This window comes from Mobula birostris, unplaced genomic scaffold (assembly GCF_030028105.1).
Source record: "Mobula birostris isolate sMobBir1 unplaced genomic scaffold, sMobBir1.hap1 scaffold_319, whole genome shotgun sequence".
Classification (NCBI taxonomy): domain Eukaryota; kingdom Metazoa; phylum Chordata; class Chondrichthyes; order Myliobatiformes; family Myliobatidae; genus Mobula; species Mobula birostris.
Window position 1 is genome coordinate 455,198 of NW_027276252.1, and position 25,044 is coordinate 480,241.

Below are 25,044 nucleotides of genomic sequence, written 5' to 3' on the forward strand. Positions count from 1 at the left end.
CACACTTTAGCCCTTCTATCTTACTACCTTTACACCGTTTATTCTGCTTCTCTTTCCTCAAAGCCTCTCTGTATGTTAGATCTGGCTTTACTCCATGTACTTCTTTCACTGCTTTATCGCAAACCCTCCCGAACCATACTAGCAAACCTACCTGCAAGGATATTGCTCCCCCTCGAGTTCAGGTGCGACCCATCCAATCTGTACAGGTCCCACCTTCCCCAGAAGAGATCCCAATCTAAAACCCTGCTCCCTGCACCAACTCCTCAGCCACGCATTCAACTGCCATCTCCTCCAATTCTTACCATCACTATCACGCAGCACTGGCAGCAATCCTGAGAACGCCACCCTTGAGGTCCTGTTTTTCAGCCTTCTGCCTAGTTCCCGAAACTCACACTTCAGGACCTCATCCCTCTTCCTGTCTATGTCGTTGGTGCCAACATTTATCACGACTTCTGATTGCTTTCCCTCTCGTACCAGGATGTCGTGCACCCAGTCAGAGACATCCCGGACCCTGGCACACGTGAGGCAACAACCCATGTGGGTTTCCTTCTCATGTCCACAAAATCTGCTGTCTGCTCCCCTGACTATAGAGTCTCCAATGACGACAGCTCTCCTCTTCTCCGTGCCACCCTTCTGCACCACAGGGTCAGATGAGCCAGAGAGATTAAGAAAGGAGCAGCAATAGTGAGAGGAGTAGAGAGAGAGTGGTGGGAGAAATGGAGAGAAGCAGTTAGAGGGAAAGAGGAGAAGTTTGAGAGAAGAGGTTATGAGGAAAGGCGGGAGAGTTTGATGGGGAGGAGAACAGGGCGAAGGAGTGAAGCAGAGACAGTTGAAGATGCAGGCCTGACAGAGGGCCCAGGGAGATTGTGAGAGTGACAGCTATATTGTGGAAAGGGAGGGGAAGTTGGAGAAAAAATGGGGGAAGGGAGAATGCTGGAACTGGAGAGAGGAAGTTGGGGAGAGGGAGATGGAAAGAAAATCTAGCAAGAGAGGTATAGGGAAATAGGAAGGGATGGAAAATGAGAGGGGGATGGGGGAGGGACAGGGCGAGATGGACCGAGAGAGGAAGGGAGGTGGGGAGTGGGACAGGAAGATAGAAAGAAGATGGGGAGATGTAATGACAGGGGGATGGAGATGGCCAGAGAAGGAGATAAGGAGGATGAGGGATGCAAAGATGGAGAGAGTGGCAATGAAAGTAGGATGGAGAGAGGGTTGGAGATTGGGGGCTGGAGGGTGGAAAGGGGGATGGAGCATGCATGTAGGGAAGTGGGATAGAGGGAGTTGAGAGGGATAGAGAGTGGGGTTAGGAGGTGGAGAGACTGGCATAGAGAAAAGGTGCATTTCAGAGACAGTTACCCAAACTCCCTGACCTTTACCATAGCCTTGGACAGGGATAGGAGAAGACTGTATGGGAAAGTACTGTATTTAATTGGAAGAAATGGAATTTTGATGCTATTAGCCAGGAATTTGGGAGCATAAATTGTGAATGGATGTACTCAGAGAAATGCGCAACAGAAATGTGACGGTTGTTTATGGAGCACCAGCATGGGGTTCTGGATGTGTTTGTCCCATTGAGGAAGAGGAAGAACGGTAGAGTGTAGGAACCATGGTTGACAAGAGATGTGGAATATCTACTCCGTCCACCAGAATAAGTGGGATCTCCCCGTGGCCATCCGTTTTAATTCCACTTCCCATTCCCATTCCCATTCTGATATGCCTATCCATGGCCTCCTCCACTGACTGTCATGATGAAGCCACACTTAGGTTGGAGGAACAATACCTTATTTTCCATCTGGGTAGCCTCATGATGGCATGAACGTCAATTTCTCAAACTTCTGGTATTCCTCCCCCTCACCCCTTCATCATTCCCCATCCCCTTTTCCCTCTCACACCTTATCTCCTTGACTACCCATTGCCTCCCTTTGGTGCTCCTCCCCCCTTTTCTTTCTTCCAAGGCTTCTGTCCTCTTCTATCAGACTCCCCCTTCTCCAGTCCTCATTACTACCCCATACTACCTCTCCAGCATTGTTTTCAGTGGTCTGTTATCCACTCTCATCTCTTTTTTTCACTTTATGTATCTGAAGAAACTTTTAGCAATCTCTTAATATTATTGGCCAGCTTACTTTCGTATTCTATTTTTACCTTCTTGATGTCCAACCTAATAATGCCCAAACTAATCAAGAATCTATCAAAATCCACCTGAAATATACTCAATGACTTGGCCTCCAGAGCCACCTTTGGCAACGAATTCCAGATTCACCGCTCTCTGGATAAAGGAATTCCTCCTCATCTCCATCCTAAGAAGACGTTCCTCTATTCTGAGGCAATGTCCTCTGGTCTTAGACTCCCACACCGGAGAAAACATCCTCTCCACATTCACTCTATCGAGGCCTTTGAAACTTCAAGAGGTATTAATGAGGTCACTCCTCATTCTTCTGAATTCCAATGATAGAGAGCCAGAACCATCAAACGCTCCACATATGACAAACGTTTCAATCCCTGAATCATCATTTTGAATCTCCTTTGAACACTCACAATGAGGCTTTACCCTCGCTGGCAAAAAAAAATCTTCCTTACCTCTGTCCTAAAGGGTCGCCCCTCAATTTTGAGGCTTTACCCTCTAGTTCTGGATACCCCGCACCATTGGAAATATTCTCTCCACATCCACTCTATCTAGTCCTTTCAACATTTGCTTGGTTTCAATGAGATCCCCCTGCATTCTTCTAAAGTCCAGTGAGTACAGGCCCAAAGCTGTTAGTATGTTAACCCCTTCATTCCTGGAATCATCCTCGTGAAGCTCCTCTGGAATCTCTCCAATGACAACACATCCTTTCTGAGATATGGGGCCCAAAACTGTTGACATACTCCAAGTGTGGCCTGACTAATGTCTTATAAAGGCTCAGCATTATCTCTTTGCTTTTATATTCTATTCTCCTTGAAATAAATGCCAGCATTGCATTTGCTTAACCTGTAAAATTAACCTTCTGGGAGCCTTGCACGAGAACTCCTAAGTCCCTCTGCATTCTGATGTCTGAACCTTCTCCCCATTTAGATAATAGTCTGCACTATTGTTCCTTTTACCAAAATACATTCTCATATATTTCCCAACACTGTATTCCATCTGCCACATTTTTTGCCCAATCTTCCCATTTGTCTAAGTCCTGCTGTAATTGCATTGCTTTCTCAGCACTACCTACCACTCCACCTATCTTCATATCGTCCGCCAATTTTGCTACAAAGCCATCAATTCCATCAAACAATGTGAAAAGTAGCGGTCCCAATACTAACCCCTGAAGAACACCACTAGTCACTGGCAGCCAACAAGAAAAGGCCCCTTTTATTCCCACTCGCTGCCTCCTGCCTGTCGGCCATTCCGCTATCCATGCCAGTACCTTTCATGTAAAAACATTGAATTTTATCTTGTTAAGCAGCCTCTTGTTTGACACCTTATCAAATGCTTTCTGAAAATCCAAGTAAATGACATCCAGCCTCTCCTTTGTCCACACTGCTTGTTACTTCCTTGAAGAACTCGAACAGATTTGTCAGGCAAGATTTCCCTTTACAGAAACCATGCTGACTTTGATTTTGTTATCGTTAGTCTCCAAATATCCCAAAACCTCATCCTTAATAATAGAGTCCAATACTTTCCCAACCTCTGAGGTTAGGTTAACTGGCCTATGATTTCCTTTCTTTTGCCTTCATCCATTCTCAAAGAGTGGAGTGACACTTGGAATTCTCCAGTCCTCAGGGACCATGTCAGAATCAAGTGATTCTTGAAAGACCATAACCAATGCATCTGTTATCTCTTCAGCAACCTTTCTCAGGCCTCTGGGATGTAGTCCATCTGGTCTGGTGACTTATCCACCTTACAACCTTTGAGCTTACATAGCACTTTTTTCTTTGTAAAAGCAATGGCACTCACTCCTGCTCCCTGACACTCACAGACCTCTGGCACACTGCAGTATCTTCCACAGTGAAGACAGATGCAAAGTACCCATTAAATTCATCTTTGTCCCCCATTACTACCTCACTAGCATCATTTTCCAGTCATCTATCTTCCCACTCACTTTTGCTACCTTAAATGTCCTTTCATTGGCTTTTATGCAGTCCTTAACTTACTTTGTCAGACATGGTTGCCTACACCCGCCATTTGAGAACTTCTTCCTCTGTGGGACATATCTATCCTGGGCCTTATGAACTATTCCCAGAAACTTCAGCCATCTTTGATCTGCTGTCATAACTGCCAGTTAACTCCTTCAATCCACCTGGGCAGGCTGACTTTGTGGTTCCCTTTATTCCATTGCAATACTAATACATGTGAGTTATGATCATATTATGATCACTGATCCCTAGGGGTTTCTTTAGTAAGGTCTGGGTTATTACACAACACTCAATCTAATATAGCCTTTCCCCAAGTAGGCTCAAGCACAATCTGCTCTAAAAAGCCATCTTGTAGGCATTCAACACAGTCCTTGTTTTGCGATCCAATGCCAAACTGATTTCCCCAATCCCCTTGCATATTGAAGTCCATTATTACAATTGTGTCCTTATTACATGCCTTTTCCAGCTTCCTTTGCAATCTCAGCCCCAAATCTTGGTGAATATTTGAAGGGTTATATATGATTCACATAATTTTTTTTTACCCTTGCAATTTCTTCACTCCACCCACAAAGATTCAACATTCTCTGACTCTTTGTCAGCTCTTTCTAAAGATGTAATTCCATCTCTTACTAACAGAGCCACACCACCATCTATACTTTCCTGCCTGTCCTATATCCTTTGACATTCAGCTCCCAACTATGGCCTTCTTTCAGCCACGACTCAGTGATGCTACAGTGTCATACTAACCAATCTCTAATTGCGCCACAGGTTCATCCACCTTATTCCAAATGTTACGTGCATTTAAAGACAGCATCTTTAGTCCTGCATTCTTCGCCCTTTTGAATTTTGCCTCTGTGATACAATTTAACTCTTTGCTCTGTCTGCATTTGCACCCAATAACTGGCTTGTTCTTCCTTACGTTCATATTATACCCATCGTCTACTTGTAAACCTGCTGTCTCATCCTCAGCTGATAATCCTGGCTCCCATCCCCTTGCCAAATTAGTTTAAACCATTCCCAACAGCTCCAGTAAATCTGCCCACAAGAATATTGGATCCCTTGGATCCTAGCGCAAACCGTCCATTTTGTACAGGTCCCACCTGCCCCAGAAGAGTCACTGGCAGCGAACCAGAAAAAGTTCAGTTTATTCCCACTCGTTGCCTCCTGACAATAGACCAATGCTCCATCTGTGCTAGTATTTCCTGTAATATGATGGGCTCTTAACATATTAGCAGCCTTATGTGCAGCATCTTGTCAAAGGCCTTCTGAAAATCCAAGTACACAACATTGGCTGATTCTCCTTTATCCACTCTCCTTAGTATTTCTTCAAAGTATTCCAGCAGAATTTCCCTTAAGGAAACCATGCGGACTCTGCCTATTTTATCATGTGCTTCCAAGTACCCCAAAACCACATCTTTAACAATCGACTCCAACATCTTCCCAACCACTGGGGTCATACTAACTGACCTATAATTTGTTTTCTTCTGCCTCTCTCACATTTTGAAGCATGAAATTACATTTTCAATTTTCCAGTCCTCCGGAACTATTCCAGAATCTATTGATTCTTGAAAGATCATTACTAATTTGGCAAGGGGATGAGAACCAGAGTATTAGGGCTGACGAAGGGGAAAACAGAAATAAATCAAAGATAGCGTGCAACAAGAGATGATAGAAAGAACAGGTAGGAGATGAGGCATAATCACAGCCAGTGAGGTAATTTACAGGGCAATGGAGGCATGGTGCAGTTAAAACGGAAAGCAACAAATACTGGACTGACAGTGTTGTACTTGAATGCACGCAACACAAGAAATAAAATGGACAATCTTGAAAATTAGCTACAGATTGGCAAGGTTGACTTTGTGGCCATCTCTGAAACTTGGCTAAAGGATGGCTGCCATTGGGAGTTGAATGTCCAAGGATATACAGTGTATCAGAAAAATAGGTTAGTAGGCAGAGGGGTGGTGCGGCCCTGTGCATAAGAAATAATTTTAAATCATTAGAAAGGAAGACATAGGATCGGCAGGTGTAGAGTCTCTATGGGTTGAGTTAAGAAATGGCAAGGGTAAAAGGACCCTAATGGCAGTTGTATACAGGCCTCCAAACAGCAGCTGGGATGTGGATTACAAATTACAGCAGGAGATAGAAAAGGCATGTCAGAAGGGCAACATCATGGTAATTGTTAGGAATTTTAACATGAAAGTGGATTGGGGAAAACTAGGCCAATACTGGACCTCAAGAGGAAGAATTTGTAGAATGTCTTTTTTTTTTATTAAGTGCAATCGTGAACAATAGCCAGATCAGAAACGCTGATCAAGTCAACTAGTTCCCAAAGAGAGCTCTGATAGACCAATCAGATGGTTCACAGCTGCTCAGCGATAACAGGCTCGAGGGTCGCTAGCCCCTGTGTATTAAGCCTGAACAATGGAAGCTACAATGGGATGAGGGGGGATTTGTCTCCTGTAGACTGGGAACACAGGCTACATGTGGGACAGTTGAGGAACAGTGGAAAATTTACAGAGATTTTTTGGCTTTGGAGGCGATGCAGAGGAGGTTCACCAGGTTGATTCCAGAGATGAGGGGGCTAGACTATGAGGAGAGATTGAGTCACCTGGGACTGTATTTGCTGGAATTCAGAAGAATGTGAGGGGATCTTATAGAAACATATAGAATTATGAAAGGAATAGATAAGATAGAGGCAAGAAAGTTGTTTCCACTGGTAGGTGAGACTAGAACTAAGGGACATAGCCTCAAGATTCAAGGGAGTAGATTAAGGATGGAGATGAGGAGGAACTGCTTTTCCAGAAAGTGGTGAATCTGTGGATTTTATGGAATGGTGGAGCAGGCTCGACAGGCCAGACGGCCTACTCCTGCTCCTATTTCTTATGTTCTTATGTAGGAAGATATAAGAAGGGTTGGAAGGATGGAGAAGGAAAGGGAGAAAGTGACATAGGTAGAGAGAGACAGGAAGAATACAAATGAGAGAGGAAGGAGAGATGGATAAAAAGTGAAATGCAAAGAAAGAAGGAGAGATGGATAAAGACGAGGGGAGATGGCTGTTGGTGGAGGTGGGAGATGGAAAGAGGTGTAGAGAGGGAGGCAAGTAGGGGGAGAGGGGGCAGAGAGATAGAGGGGCAACAAAGGGAAGGAGACCTGGAGGGTTGGAGAGGGGCATTGGAGAAAGGAAGACAGGATGAAGTTGGAATGGAGAAAAGAATGGCAATGGAGGGAGAAGTGAGAGAAGGTAGTGGGGAAGAAGAGGGGAAAGTGTTTCTTACACTATGAAGTTACCTCTCTCTCTCTCTCTCTCTCTCACTCACTCTCTCACTCTTTCAATGTTGCTGTTTCTCCCATCCCTCCAGGGACATCTCCATCTCTCTCTCAGTCACAATTTCAAGTGTGCTTTCTCCCTCACTCTACTCCTTCTCCCTGCCATCTCTCTCCAAAAGTCCCTCCCTCTTCCCTACACCATAACACTTCCTGACTCTTCGCTGATGCTCTGCACCTCTCTTTCCCCACCAAATGCATTCTAACCTCTCTATCTTCCTCGTCCACAGATCCACCATCTGTCACGTTATCCATACATCCTCAGAAGGTACGAGAGGGAGATCGTGTTGTCTTCACCTGCACAGCCAATGCCAATCCTGACATCAATGGATACAGGTGAGGAGTAAGATATAGAATCCCCCCCAGAGATTGGTGCAGGTCCAGTTTCAGCTATCCCATGCTGATAATCCATCGCCTAATCCCACTGCCAAGCACTGTCCACACCACGATTTGTCAGTCCCCAGACAATGCCCACTGTGAAACACTATCTCCACTGTCAGTGACAGCCCTCACACTAATCCCACTGTCAGTGACACCCCTCACACTAATCCGACTGTCAGTGACACCCCTCACACTAATCCGACTGTCAGTGACAGCCCTCACACTAATCCCACTGTCAGTGACACCCCTCACACTAATACGACTGTCAGTGACATCCCTCACACTAATCCCACTGCCTCCCCTCTCCCCACCATACTGTGACAGCCCTCACACTAATCCCACTGTCAGTGACACCCCTCACACTAATCCGACTGTCAGTGACATCCCTCACACTAATCCCACTGCCTCCCCTCTCCCCACCATACTGTGACAGCCCTCACACTAATCCCACTGTCAGTGAAACCCCTCACACTAATCCGACTGTCAGTGACACCCCTCACACTAATCCCACTGTCAGTGACACCCCTCACACTAATCCGACTGTCAGTGACACCCCTCACACTAATCCGACTGTCAGTGACATCCCTCACACTAATCTCACTGCCTCCCCTCTCCCCGCCATACTGTGACAGTCCTCACACTAATCCTACAGTCTCCCCTCTCCCCACAGTCAGTGACATCCCTTACACAATTCCCAGTGTGAAACACTAATCCCACTGTCAGTGACACCCCTCACACTAATCCCACTATCAGTGACAGCCCTCACACTAATCCCACTGTCAGTGACACCCCTCACACTAATCTGACTGTCAGTGACAGCCCTCACACTAATCCCACTGTCAGTGACACCCCTCACACTAATCCGACTGTCAGTGACATCCCTCACACTAATCCCACTGCCTCCCCTATCCCCGCCATACTGTGACAGCCCTCACACTAATCCCACTGTCAGTGACAGCTCTCACACTAATCCCACTGCCTCCCCTCTCCCCACCATACTGTGACAGCCCTCACACTATTCCGACTGTCAGTGACAGCTCTCACACTAATCCCACTACCTCCCCTCTCCCCACCGTCCTGTGACAGACCTCACACTAATCCTACAGTCTCCCCCTCCCCACAGTCAGTGATATCCCTTACACAATTCCCACTGTGAAACACTAATCCCACTGTCAGTGACACCCCTCACACTAATCCGACTGTCAGTGACACCCCTCACACTAATCCCACTGTCAGTGACAGCTCTCACACTAATTCCACTGCCTCCCCTCTCCCCACCATATTGTGACAGCCCTCACACTAATCCCACTGTCAGTGACAGCTCTCACACTAATCCCACTGCCTCCCCTCTCCCCACCGTCCTGTGACAGACCTCACACTAATCCTACAGTCTCCCTTCTCCCCACAGTCAGTGATATACCTTACACAATTCCCACTGTGAAACACGAATCCCACTGTCAGCGACAGCCCTCACACTAATCCCACTGTCAGTGACACCCCTCACACTAATCCGACTGTCAGTGACATCCCTCACACTAATCCCAGTGTCAGTGACATCCCTCACACTAATCCCACTGCCTCCCCTCTACACACCATACTGTGACAGCCCTCACACTAGTCCCACTGTCAGTGACACCCCTCACACTAATCCGACTGTCAGTGACACCCCTCACACTAATCCCACTGTCAGTGACAGCCCTCACACTAATCCCACTGTCAGTGACACCCCTCACACTAATCCGACTGTCAGTGACACCCCTCACACTAATCTGACTGTCAGTGACAGCCCTCACACTCATCCCACTGTCAGTGACACCCCTCACACTAATCCGACTGTCAGTGACATCCCTCACACTAATCCCACTGCCTCCCCTCTCCCCGCCATACTGTGACAGCCCTCACACTAATCCCACTGTCAGTGACAGCTCTCACACTAATCCCACTGCCTCCCCTCTCCCCACCATACTGTGACAGCCCTCACACTAATCCGACTGTCAGTGACAGCTCTCACACTAATCCCACTGCCTCCCCTCTCCCCACCGTCCTGTGACAGACCTCACACTAATCCTACAGTCTCCCCCTCCCCACAGTCAGTGATATCCCTTACACAATTCCCACTGTGAAACACTAATCCCACTGTCAGTGACACCCCTCACACTAATCCGACTGTCAGTGACACCCCTCACACTAATCCCACTGTCAGTGACACCCCTCACACTAATCCCAGTGTCAGTGACATCCCTCACACTAATCCCACTGCCTCCCCTCTCCCCACCATACTGTGACAGCCCTCACACTAATCCCACTGTCAGTGACACCCCTCACACTAATCCGACTGTCAGTGACACCCCTCACACTAATCCCACTGTCAGTGACAGCCCTCACACTAATCTGACTGTCAGTGACAGCCCTCACACTAATCCCACTGTCAGTGACACCCCTCACACTAATCCGACTGTCAGTGACATCCCTCACACTAATCCCACTGCCTCCCCTCTCCCTGCCATTCTGTGACATTCCTCACACTAATCCCACTGTCAGTGACAGCTATCACACTAATCCCACTGCCTCCCCTCTCCCCACCATACTGTGACAGCCCTCACACTAATTCCACTGTCAGTGACAGCTCTCACACTAATCCCACTGCCTCCCCACTCCCCACCGTCCTGTAACAGACCTCACACTAATCCTACAGTCTCCCCTCTCCCCACAGTCAGTGACATCCCTTACACAATTCCCACTGTGAAACACTAATCCCACTGTCAGTGACACCCCTCACACTAATCCGACTGTCAGTGACACCCCTCACACTAATCCCACTGTCAGTGACAGCCCTCACACTAATCCCACTGTCAGTGACACCCCTCACACTAATCCCACTGCCTCCCCTCTCCCCACCATATTGTGACAGCCCTGACACTAATCCCACTGTCAGTGACACCCCTCACACTAATCCGACTGTCAGTGACATCCCTCACACTAATCCCACTACCTCCCCTCTCCCCACCATACTGTGACAGCCCTCACACTAATCCCACTGTTAGTGACACCCCTCACACTAATCCCACTGTCAGTGACAGCTCTCACACTAATCCCACTGCCTCCTCTCTCCCCACCATACTCGGACAGCCCTCACACTAATCCCACTGTCAGTGACATCCCTCTCACTAATCCCACTGCCTCCCCTCTCCCCACCATACTGTGACAGCCCTCACACTAATCCCACTGTCAGTGATACCTCTCACACTAATCCGACTGTCAGTGACACCCCTCACACTAATCCCACTGTCAGTGACAGCCCTCACACTAATCCCACTGTCAGTGACAGCCCTCACACTAATTGCACTGTCAGTGACACGCCTCACACTAATCCCACTGCCTTCCCTCTCCCCACCGTCCTGTGACAGACCTCACACTAATCCTACAGTCTCCCCTCTCCCCACACTCAGTGACATCCCTTACACAATTCCCACTGTGAAACACTAATCCCACTGTCAGTGACACCCCTCACACTAATCCCACTGTCAGTGAAACCCCTCACACTAATCCCACTGTCAGTGACAACCCTCACACTAATCCCACTGTCAGTGACACCCCTCACACTAATCCGACTGTCAGTGACACCCCTCACACTAATCCCACTGTCAGTGAAAGCCATCACACTAATCCCACTGTCAGTGACACCCCTCACACTAATCCGACTGTCAGTGACACCCCTCACACTAATCTGACTGTCAGTGACAGCCCTCACACTAATCCCACTGTCAGTGACACCCATCAGACTAATCCCACTGCCTCCCCTCTCCCCGCCATACTGTGACAGCCCTCACACTAATCCCACTGTCAGTGACAGCTCTCACACTAATCCCGCTGCCTACCCTCTCCCCGCCATACTGTGACAGCCCTCACACTAATCCCACTGTCAGTGACAGCTCTCACACTAATCCCACTGCCTCCCCTCTCCCCACCATACTGTGACAGCCCTCACACTAATCCAACTGTCAGTGACAGCTCTCACACTAATCCCACTGCCTCCCCTCTCCCCACCGTCCTGTAACAGACCTCACACTAATCCTACAGTCTCCCCTCTCCCCACAGTCAGTGACATCCCTTACACAATTTCCACTGTGAAACACTAATCCCATTGTCAGTGACACCCCTCACACTAATCCGACTGTCAGTGACACCCTTCACACTAATCCCACTGTCAGTGACAGCCCTCATACTAATCCCACTGTCAGTGACACCCCTCACACTAATCCGACTGTCAGTGACACCCCTCACACTGATCCCACTGTCAGTGACACCCCTCACACTAATCCGACTGTCAGTGACATCGCTCACACTAATCCAACTGTCAGTGACACCCCTCACACTAATCCGACTGTCACTGACATCCCTCACACTAATCCCACTGACTCCCCTCTCCCCGCCAGACTGTGACAGCCCTCACACTAATCCCACTGTCAGTGACAGCTCTCACACTAATGCCACTGCCTCCCCTCTCCCCACCATACTGTGACAGCCATCACACTAATTCCACTGTCAGTGACACCCCTCACACTAATCCCACTGCCTCCCCTCTCCCCACCGTCCTGTGACAGCCCTCACACTAATCCCACTGTCAGTGATACCTCTCACACTAATCCGACTGTCAGTGACACCCCTCACACTAATCCCACTGTCAGTGACAGCCCTCACACTAATCCCACTGTCAGTGACAGCCCTCACACTAATTGCACTGTCAGTGACACGCCTCACACTAATCCCACTGCCTTCCCTCTCCCCACCGTCCTGTGACAGACCTCACACTAATCCTACAGTCTCCCCTCTCCCCACACTCAGTGACATCCCTTACACAATTCCCACTGTGAAACACTAATCCCACTGTCAGTGACACCCCTCACACTAATCCGACTGTCAGTGACACCCCTCACACTAATCCCACTGTCAGTGACAACCCTCACACTAATCCCACTGTCAGTGACACCCCTCACACTAATCCGACTGTCAGTGACACCCCTCACACTAATCCCACTGTCAGTGAAAGCCATCACACTAATCCCACTGTCAGTGACACCCCTCACACTAATCCGACTGTCAGTGACACCCCTCACACTAATCTGACTGTCAGTGACAGCCCTCACACTAATCCCACTGTCAGTGACACCCATCAGACTAATCCCACTGCCTCCCCTCTCCCCGCCATACTGTGACAGCCCACACACTAATCCCACTGTCAGTGACAGCTCTCACACTAATCCCGCTGCCTACCCTCTCCCCGCCATACTGTGACAGCCCTCACACTAATCCCACTGTCAGTGACAGCTCTCACACTAATCCCACTGCCTCCCCTCTCCCCACCATACTGTGACAGCCCTCACACTAATCCAACTGTCAGTGACAGCTCTCACACTAATCCCACTGCCTCCCCTCTCCCCACCGTCCTGTAACAGACCTCACACTAATCCTACAGTCTCCCCTCTCCCCACAGTCAGTGACATCCCTTACACAATTTCCACTGTGAAACACTAATCCCATTGTCAGTGACACCGCTCACACTAATCCGACTGTCAGTGACACCCTTCACACTAATCCCACTGTCAGTGACAGCCCTCATACTAATCCCACTGTCAGTGACACCCCTCACACTAATCCGACTGTCAGTGACACCCCTCACACTGATCCCACTGTCAGTGACACCCCTCACACTAATCCCACTATCAGTGACAGCCCTCACACTAATCCCACTGTCAGTGACACCCCTCACACTAATCTGACTGTCAGTGACAGCCCTCACACTAATCCCACTGTCAGTGACACCCCTCACACTAATCCGACTGTCAGTGACATCCCTCACACTAATCCCACTGCCTCCCCTATCCCCGCCATACTGTGACAGCCCTCACACTAATCCCACTGTCAGTGACAGCTCTCACACTAATCCCACTGCCTCCCCTCTCCCCACCATACTGTGACAGCCCTCACACTATTCCGACTGTCAGTGACAGCTCTCACACTAATCCCACTACCTCCCCTCTCCCCACCGTCCTGTGACAGACCTCACACTAATCCTACAGTCTCCCCCTCCCCACAGTCAGTGATATCCCTTACACAATTCCCACTGTGAAACACTAATCCCACTGTCAGTGACACCCCTCACACTAATCCGACTGTCAGTGACACCCCTCACACTAATCCCACTGTCAGTGACAGCTCTCACACTAATTCCACTGCCTCCCCTCTCCCCACCATATTGTGACAGCCCTCACACTAATCCCACTGTCAGTGACAGCTCTCACACTAATCCCACTGCCTCCCCTCTCCCCACCGTCCTGTGACAGACCTCACACTAATCCTACAGTCTCCCTTCTCCCCACAGTCAGTGATATACCTTACACAATTCCCACTGTGAAACACGAATCCCACTGTCAGCGACAGCCCTCACACTAATCCCACTGTCAGTGACACCCCTCACACTAATCCGACTGTCAGTGACATCCCTCACACTAATCCCAGTGTCAGTGACATCCCTCACACTAATCCCACTGCCTCCCCTCTACACACCATACTGTGACAGCCCTCACACTAGTCCCACTGTCAGTGACACCCCTCACACTAATCCGACTGTCAGTGACACCCCTCACACTAATCCCACTGTCAGTGACAGCCCTCACACTAATCCCACTGTCAGTGACACCCCTCACACTAATCCGACTGTCAGTGACACCCCTCACACTAATCTGACTGTCAGTGACAGCCCTCACACTCATCCCACTGTCAGTGACACCCCTCACACTAATCCGACTGTCAGTGACATCCCTCACACTAATCCCACTGCCTCCCCTCTCCCCGCCATACTGTGACAGCCCTCACACTAATCCCACTGTCAGTGACAGCTCTCACACTAATCCCACTGCCTCCCCTCTCCCCACCATACTGTGACAGCCCTCACACTAATCCGACTGTCAGTGACAGCTCTCACACTAATCCCACTGCCTCCCCTCTCCCCACCGTCCTGTGACAGACCTCACACTAATCCTACAGTCTCCCCCTCCCCACAGTCAGTGATATCCCTTACACAATTCCCACTGTGAAACACTAATCCCACTGTCAGTGACACCCCTCACACTAATCCGACTGTCAGTGACACCCCTCACACTAATCCCACTGTCAGTGACACCCCTCACACTAATCCCAGTGTCAGTGACATCCCTCACACTAATCCCACTGCCTCCCCTCTCCCCACCATACTGTGACAGCCCTCACACTAATCCCACTGTCAGTGACACCCCTCACACTAATCCGACTGTCAGTGACACCCCTCACACTAATCCCACTGTCAGTGACAGCCCTCACACTAATCTGACTGTCAGTGACAGCCCTCACACTAATCCCACTGTCAGTGACACCCCTCACACTAATCCGACTGTCAGTGACATCCCTCACACTAATCCCACTGCCTCCCCTCTCCCTGCCATTCTGTGACATTCCTCACACTAATCCCACTGTCAGTGACAGCTATCACACTAATCCCACTGCCTCCCCTCTCCCCACCATACTGTGACAGCCCTCACACTAATTCCACTGTCAGTGACAGCTCTCACACTAATCCCACTGCCTCCCCACTCCCCACCGTCCTGTAACAGACCTCACACTAATCCTACAGTCTCCCCTCTCCCCACAGTCAGTGACATCCCTTACACAATTCCCACTGTGAAACACTAATCCCACTGTCAGTGACACCCCTCACACTAATCCGACTGTCAGTGACACCCCTCACACTAATCCCACTGTCAGTGACAGCCCTCACACTAATCCCACTGTCAGTGACACCCCTCACACTAATCCCACTGCCTCCCCTCTCCCCACCATATTGTGACAGCCCTGACACTAATCCCACTGTCAGTGACACCCCTCACACTAATCCGACTGTCAGTGACATCCCTCACACTAATCCCACTACCTCCCCTCTCCCCACCATACTGTGACAGCCCTCACACTAATCCCACTGTTAGTGACACCCCTCACACTAATCCCACTGTCAGTGACAGCTCTCACACTAATCCCACTGCCTCCTCTCTCCCCACCATACTCGGACAGCCCTCACACTAATCCCACTGTCAGTGACATCCCTCTCACTAATCCCACTGCCTCCCCTCTCCCCACCATACTGTGACAGCCCTCACACTAATCCCACTGTCAGTGATACCTCTCACACTAATCCGACTGTCAGTGACACCCCTCACACTAATCCCACTGTCAGTGACAGCCCTCACACTAATCCCACTGTCAGTGACAGCCCTCACACTAATTGCACTGTCAGTGACACGCCTCACACTAATCCCACTGCCTTCCCTCTCCCCACCGTCCTGTGACAGACCTCACACTAATCCTACAGTCTCCCCTCTCCCCACACTCAGTGACATCCCTTACACAATTCCCACTGTGAAACACTAATCCCACTGTCAGTGACACCCCTCACACTAATCCCACTGTCAGTGAAACCCCTCACACTAATCCCACTGTCAGTGACAACCCTCACACTAATCCCACTGTCAGTGACACCCCTCACACTAATCCGACTGTCAGTGACACCCCTCACACTAATCCCACTGTCAGTGAAAGCCATCACACTAATCCCACTGTCAGTGACACCCCTCACACTAATCCGACTGTCAGTGACACCCCTCACACTAATCTGACTGTCAGTGACAGCCCTCACACTAATCCCACTGTCAGTGACACCCATCAGACTAATCCCACTGCCTCCCCTCTCCCCGCCATACTGTGACAGCCCTCACACTAATCCCACTGTCAGTGACAGCTCTCACACTAATCCCGCTGCCTACCCTCTCCCCGCCATACTGTGACAGCCCTCACACTAATCCCACTGTCAGTGACAGCTCTCACACTAATCCCACTGCCTCCCCTCTCCCCACCATACTGTGACAGCCCTCACACTAATCCAACTGTCAGTGACAGCTCTCACACTAATCCCACTGCCTCCCCTCTCCCCACCGTCCTGTAACAGACCTCACACTAATCCTACAGTCTCCCCTCTCCCCACAGTCAGTGACATCCCTTACACAATTTCCACTGTGAAACACTAATCCCATTGTCAGTGACACCCCTCACACTAATCCGACTGTCAGTGACACCCTTCACACTAATCCCACTGTCAGTGACAGCCCTCATACTAATCCCACTGTCAGTGACACCCCTCACACTAATCCGACTGTCAGTGACACCCCTCACACTGATCCCACTGTCAGTGACACCCCTCACACTAATCCGACTGTCAGTGACATCGCTCACACTAATCCAACTGTCAGTGACACCCCTCACACTAATCCGACTGTCACTGACATCCCTCACACTAATCCCACTGACTCCCCTCTCCCCGCCAGACTGTGACAGCCCTCACACTAATCCCACTGTCAGTGACAGCTCTCACACTAATGCCACTGCCTCCCCTCTCCCCACCATACTGTGACAGCCATCACACTAATTCCACTGTCAGTGACACCCCTCACACTAATCCCACTGCCTCCCCTCTCCCCACCGTCCTGTGACAGCCCTCACACTAATCCCACTGTCAGTGATACCTCTCACACTAATCCGACTGTCAGTGACACCCCTCACACTAATCCCACTGTCAGTGACAGCCCTCACACTAATCCCACTGTCAGTGACAGCCCTCACACTAATTGCACTGTCAGTGACACGCCTCACACTAATCCCACTGCCTTCCCTCTCCCCACCGTCCTGTGACAGACCTCACACTAATCCTACAGTCTCCCCTCTCCCCACACTCAGTGACATCCCTTACACAATTCCCACTGTGAAACACTAATCCCACTGTCAGTGACACCCCTCACACTAATCCGACTGTCAGTGACACCCCTCACACTAATCCCACTGTCAGTGACAACCCTCACACTAATCCCACTGTCAGTGACACCCCTCACACTAATCCGACTGTCAGTGACACCCCTCACACTAATCCCACTGTCAGTGAAAGCCATCACACTAATCCCACTGTCAGTGACACCCCTCACACTAATCCGACTGTCAGTGACACCCCTCACACTAATCTGACTGTCAGTGACAGCCCTCACACTAATCCCACTGTCAGTGACACCCATCAGACTAATCCCACTGCCTCCCCTCTCCCCGCCATACTGTGACAGCCCACACACTAATCCCACTGTCAGTGACAGCTCTCACACTAATCCCGCTGCCTACCCTCTCCCCGCCATACTGTGACAGCCCTCACACTAATCCCACTGTCAGTGACAGCTCTCACACTAATCCCACTGCCTCCCCTCTCCCCACCATACTGTGACAGCCCTCACACTAATCCAACTGTCAGTGACAGCTCTCACACTAATCCCACTGCCTCCCCTCTCCCCACCGTCCTGTAACAGACCTCACACTAATCCTACAGTCTCCCCTCTCCCCACAGTCAGTGACATCCCTTACACAATTTCCACTGTGAAACACTAATCCCATTGTCAGTGACACCGCTCACACTAATCCGACTGTCAGTGACACCCTTCACACTAATCCCACTGTCAGTGACAGCCCTCATACTAATCCCACTGTCAGTGACACCCCTCACACTAATCCGACTGTCAGTGACACCCCTCACACTGATCCCACTGTCAGTGACACCCCTCACACTAATCCGACTGTCAGTGACATCGCTCACACTAATCCAACTGTCAGTGACACCCCTCACACTAATCCGACTGTCACTGACATCCCTCACACTAATCCCACTGACTCCCCTCTCCCCGCCAGACTGTGACAGCCCTCACACTAATCCCACTGTCAGTGACAGCTCTCACACTAATGCCACTGCCTCCCCTCTCCCCACCATACTGTGACAGCCCTCACACTAATTCCACTGTCAGTGACACCCCTCACACTAATCCCACTGCCTCCCCTCTCCCCACCGTCCTGTGACAGACCTTACACTAATCCTACAGTCTCCCCTTTCCCCATAGTCAGTGACATCCCTTACACAATTCCCACTGTGAAACACTAATCCCACTGTCAGTGACACCCCTCACACTAATCTGACTGTCAGTGACAGCCCTCACACTAATCCCACTGTCAGTGACACCCCTCACACTAATCTGACTGTCAGTGACACGCCTCACACTAATCTGACTGTCAGTGACAGCCCTCACACTAATCCAACTGTCAGTGACACCCCTCACACTAATCCGACTGTCAGTGACATCCCTCACACTAATCCCACTGCCTCCCCTCTCCCCGCCATACTGTGACAGCCCTCACACTAATTCCACTGTCAGTGACACCCCTCACACTAATCCCACTGCCTTCCCTCTCCCCACCGTCCTGTGACAGACGTCACACTAATCCTACAGTCTCCCCTCTCCCCACAGTCAGTGACATCCCTTACACAATTCCCACTGTGAAACACTAATCCCACTGTCAGTGACACCCCTCACACTAATCCCACTGTCAGTGACAGCCCTCACACTAATCCCACTGTCAGTGACACCCCTCACACTAATCTGACTGTCAGTAACACGCCTCACACTAATCTGACTGTCAGTGACAGCCCTCACACTAATCCCACTGTCAGTGACACCCCTCACACTAATCCGACTGTCAGTGACATCCCTCACCCTAATCCCACTGCCTCCCCTCTCCCTGCCATTCTATGACAGCCCTCACACTAATCCCACTGCCTCCCCTCTCCCCACCATACTGTGACAGCCCTCACACTAATCCCACTGTCAGTGACAGCTCTCACACTAATCCCACTGCCTCCCCTCTCCCCACCGTCCTTTGACAGACCTCATACTAATCCTACAGTCTCCCCTCTCCCCACAGTCAGTGACATCCCTTACACAATTCCCACTGTGAAACACTAATCCCACTGTCAGTGACACCCCTCACACTAATCCGACTGTCAGTGACACCCCTTACACTAATCCCACTGTCAGTGACACCCCTCACACTAATCCGACTGTCCGTGACATCCCTGACACTAATCCCACCGTCAGTGACATCCCTCACACTAATCCCACTGCCTCCCCTCTCCCCACCGTACTGTGACAGACCTCACACTAATCCCACTGTCAGTGACACCCCTCACACTAATTCCACTGTCAGTGACAGCTCTCACAGTAATCCCACTGCCTCCCCTCTCCCCACCATACTGTGACAGCCCTCACACTAATCCCGCTGTCAGTGACACTCCTCACACTAATCCCACTGCCTCCCCTCTCCCCACCATATTGTGACAGCCCTCACACTAATCCCACTGTCAGTGACACCCCTCACACTAATCTGACTGTCAGTGACACCCCTCACACTAATACCACTGTCAGTGACACCCCTCACACTAATCCGACTGTCAGTGACACCCCTCACACTAATCCGACTGTCAGTGACATCCCTCACACTAATCCCACTGCCTCCCCTCTCCCCGCCATGATGTGACAGCCCTCACACTAATCCCACTGTCAGTGACAGCTCTCACACTAATCCCACTGCCTCCCCTCTCCCCACCATACTGTGACAGCCCTCACTCTAATTCCACTGTCAGTGACACCCCTCACGCTAATCCCACTGCCTTCCCTCTCCCCACCGTCCTGTGACAGACCTCACACTAATCCTACAGTCTCCCCTCTCCCCACAGTCAGTGACATCCCTTACACAATTCCCACTGTGAAACACTAATCCCACTGTCAGTGACACCCCTCACACTAATCCCACTGTCAGTGAAACCCCTCACACTAATCCCACTGTCAGTGACAACCCTCACACTAATCCCACTGTCAGTGACACCCCTCACACTAATCCGACTGTCAGTGACACCCCTCACACTAATCCCACTGTCAGTGAAAGCCATCACACTAATCCCACTGTCAGTGACACCCCTCACACTAATCCGACTGTCAGTGACACCCCTCACACTAATCTGACTGTCAGTGACAGCCCTCACACTAATCCCACTGTCAGTGACACCCATCAGACTAATCCCACTGCCTCCCCTCTCCCCGCCATACTGTGACAGCCCTCACACTAATCCCACTGTCAGTGACAGCTCTCACACTAATCCCGCTGCCTACCCTCTCCCCGCCATACTGTGACAGCCCTCACACTAATCCCACTGTCAGTGACAGCTCTCACACTAATCCCACTGCCTCCCCTCTCCCCACCATACTGTGACAGCCCTCACACTAATCCAACTGTCAGTGATACCTCTCACACTAATCCGACTGTCAGTGACATCCCTCACACTAATCCCACTGCCTCCCCTCTCCCCGCCATGATGTGACAGCCCTCACACTAATCCCACTGTCAGTGACAGCTCTCACACTAATCCCACTGCCTCCCCTCTCCCCACCATACTGTGACAGCCCTCACTCTAATTCCACTGTCAGTGACACCCCTCACGCTAATCCCACTGCCTTCCCTCTCCCCACCGTCCTGTGACAGACCTCACACTAATCCTACAGTCTCCCCTCTCCCCACAGTCAGTGACATCCCTTACACAATTCCCACTGTGATACACTAATCCCACTGTCAGTGACACCCCTCACACAAATCCCACTGTTAGTGACAGCTCTCACACTAATCCCACTGCCTCCCCTCTCCCCACCATACTGTGACAGTCCTCACACTAATCTGACTGTCAGTGACACCCCTCACACTAATCTGACTGTCAGTGACAGCCCTCACACTAATCCCACCGTCAGTGACACCCCTCACACTAATCCGACTGTCAGTGACATCCCTCACACTAATCCCACTGCCTCCCCTCTCCCTGCCATTCTGTGACATTCCTCACACTAATCCCACTGTCAGTGACAGCTCTCACACTAATCCCACTGCCTCCCCTCTCCCCACCATACTGTGACAGCCCTCACACTAATTCCACTGTCAGTGACAGCTCTCACACTAATCCCACTGCCTCCCCTCTCCCTACCGTCCTGTAACAGAACTCACACTAATCCTACAGTCTCCCCTCTCCCCACAGTCAGTGACATCCCTTACACAATTCCCACTGTGAAACACTAATCCCACTGTCAGTGACACCCCTCACACTAATCCGACTGTCAGTGACACCCCTCACACTAATCCCACTGTCAGTGACAGCCCTGACACTAATCCCACTGTCAGTGACACCCCTCACACTGATCCGACTGTCAGTGACATCCCTCACACTAATCCCACTACCTCCCCTCTCCCCACCATACTGTGACACCCCTCACACTAATCCCACTGTCAGTGACAGCTCTCACACTAATCCCACTGCCTCCTCTCTCCCCACCATACTCTGACAGCCCTCACACTAATCCCACTGTCAGTGACATCCCTCTCACTAATCCCACTGCCTCCCCTCTCCCCACCATACTGTGACAGCCCTCACACTAATCCCACTGTCAGTGATACCTCTCACACTAATCCGACTGTCAGTGACACCCCTCACACTAATCTGACTGTCAGTGACAGCCCTCACACTAATCCCACTGTCAGTGACACCCATCAGACTAATCCCACTGCCTCCCCTCTCCCCGCCATACTGTGACAGCCCTCACACTAATCCCACTGTCAGTGACAGCTCTCACACTAATCCCGCTGCCTACCCTCTCCCCGCCATACTGTGACAGCCCTCACACTAATCCCACTGTCAGTGACAGCTCTCACACTAATCCCACTGCCTCCCCTCTCCCCACCATACTGTGACAGCCCTCACACTAATCCAACTGTCAGTGACAGCTCTCACACTAATCCCACTGCCTCCCCTCTCCCCACCGTCCTGTAACAGACCTCACACTAATCCTACAGTCTCCCCTCTCCCCACAGTCAGTGACATCCCTTACACAATTTCCACTGTGAAACACTAATCCCATTGTCAGTGACACCCCTCACACTAATCCGACTGTCAGTGACACCCTTCACACTAATCCCACTGTCAGTGACAGCCCTCATACTAATCCCACTGTCAGTGACACCCCTCACACTAATCCGACTGTCAGTGACACCCCTCACACTGATCCCACTGTCAGTGACACCCCTCACACTAATCCGACTGTCAGTGACATCGCTCACACTAATCCAACTGTCAGTGACACCCCTCACACTAATCCGACTGTCACTGACATCCCTCACACTAATCCCACTGACTCCCCTCTCCCCGCCAGACTGTGACAGCCCTCACACTAATCCCACTGTCAGTGACAGCTCTCACACTAATGCCACTGCCTCCCCTCTCCCCACCATACTGTGACAGCCATCACACTAATTCCACTGTCAGTGACACCCCTCACACTAATCCCACTGCCTCCCCTCTCCCCACCGTCCTGTGACAGCCCTCACACTAATCCCACTGTCAGTGATACCTCTCACACTAATCCGACTGTCAGTGACACCCCTCACACTAATCCCACTGTCAGTGACAGCCCTCACACTAATCCCACTGTCAGTGACAGCCCTCACACTAATTGCACTGTCAGTGACACGCCTCACACTAATCCCACTGCCTTCCCTCTCCCCACCGTCCTGTGACAGACCTCACACTAATCCTACAGTCTCCCCTCTCCCCACACTCAGTGACATCCCTTACACAATTCCCACTGTGAAACACTAATCCCACTGTCAGTGACACCCCTCACACTAATCCGACTGTCAGTGACACCCCTCACACTAATCCCACTGTCAGTGACAACCCTCACACTAATCCCACTGTCAGTGACACCCCTCACACTAATCCGACTGTCAGTGACACCCCTCACACTAATCCCACTGTCAGTGAAAGCCATCACACTAATCCCACTGTCAGTGACACCCCTCACACTAATCCGACTGTCAGTGACACCCCTCACACTAATCTGACTGTCAGTGACAGCCCTCACACTAATCCCACTGTCAGTGACACCCATCAGACTAATCCCACTGCCTCCCCTCTCCCCGCCATACTGTGACAGCCCACACACTAATCCCACTGTCAGTGACAGCTCTCACACTAATCCCGCTGCCTACCCTCTCCCCGCCATACTGTGACAGCCCTCACACTAATCCCACTGTCAGTGACAGCTCTCACACTAATCCCACTGCCTCCCCTCTCCCCACCATACTGTGACAGCCCTCACACTAATCCAACTGTCAGTGACAGCTCTCACACTAATCCCACTGCCTCCCCTCTCCCCACCGTCCTGTAACAGACCTCACACTAATCCTACAGTCTCCCCTCTCCCCACAGTCAGTGACATCCCTTACACAATTTCCACTGTGAAACACTAATCCCATTGTCAGTGACACCGCTCACACTAATCCGACTGTCAGTGACACCCTTCACACTAATCCCACTGTCAGTGACAGCCCTCATACTAATCCCACTGTCAGTGACACCCCTCACACTAATCCGACTGTCAGTGACACCCCTCACACTGATCCCACTGTCAGTGACACCCCTCACACTAATCCGACTGTCAGTGACATCGCTCACACTAATCCAACTGTCAGTGACACCCCTCACACTAATCCGACTGTCACTGACATCCCTCACACTAATCCCACTGACTCCCCTCTCCCCGCCAGACTGTGACAGCCCTCACACTAATCCCACTGTCAGTGACAGCTCTCACACTAATGCCACTGCCTCCCCTCTCCCCACCATACTGTGACAGCCCTCACACTAATTCCACTGTCAGTGACACCCCTCACACTAATCCCACTGCCTCCCCTCTCCCCACCGTCCTGTGACAGACCTTACACTAATCCTACAGTCTCCCCTTTCCCCATAGTCAGTGACATCCCTTACACAATTCCCACTGTGAAACACTAATCCCACTGTCAGTGACACCCCTCACACTAATCTGACTGTCAGTGACAGCCCTCACACTAATCCCACTGTCAGTGACACCCCTCACACTAATCTGACTGTCAGTGACACGCCTCACACTAATCTGACTGTCAGTGACAGCCCTCACACTAATCCAACTGTCAGTGACACCCCTCACACTAATCCGACTGTCAGTGACATCCCTCACACTAATCCCACTGCCTCCCCTCTCCCCGCCATACTGTGACAGCCCTCACACTAATTCCACTGTCAGTGACACCCCTCACACTAATCCCACTGCCTTCCCTCTCCCCACCGTCCTGTGACAGACGTCACACTAATCCTACAGTCTCCCCTCTCCCCACAGTCAGTGACATCCCTTACACAATTCCCACTGTGAAACA

The 25,044-nt window shown here is 50.7% G+C and overlaps 1 protein-coding gene across 3 annotated transcripts in view; it reads left to right on the plus strand.

Moving 5' to 3' along the window:
* The window catches only part of LOC140192950 (kin of IRRE-like protein 1), a 210,838-nt gene that overhangs the window by 70,270 nt on the left and 115,524 nt on the right, over positions 1-25,044 (plus strand). For all 3 annotated transcript variants that reach the window (XM_072250424.1, XM_072250422.1, XM_072250423.1), the window contains one exon: positions 7,656-7,761. In XM_072250424.1, the coding sequence (XP_072106525.1) occupies positions 7,656-7,761 (106 nt within the window). The remainder of the gene's footprint in view (positions 1-7,655; positions 7,762-25,044) is intronic.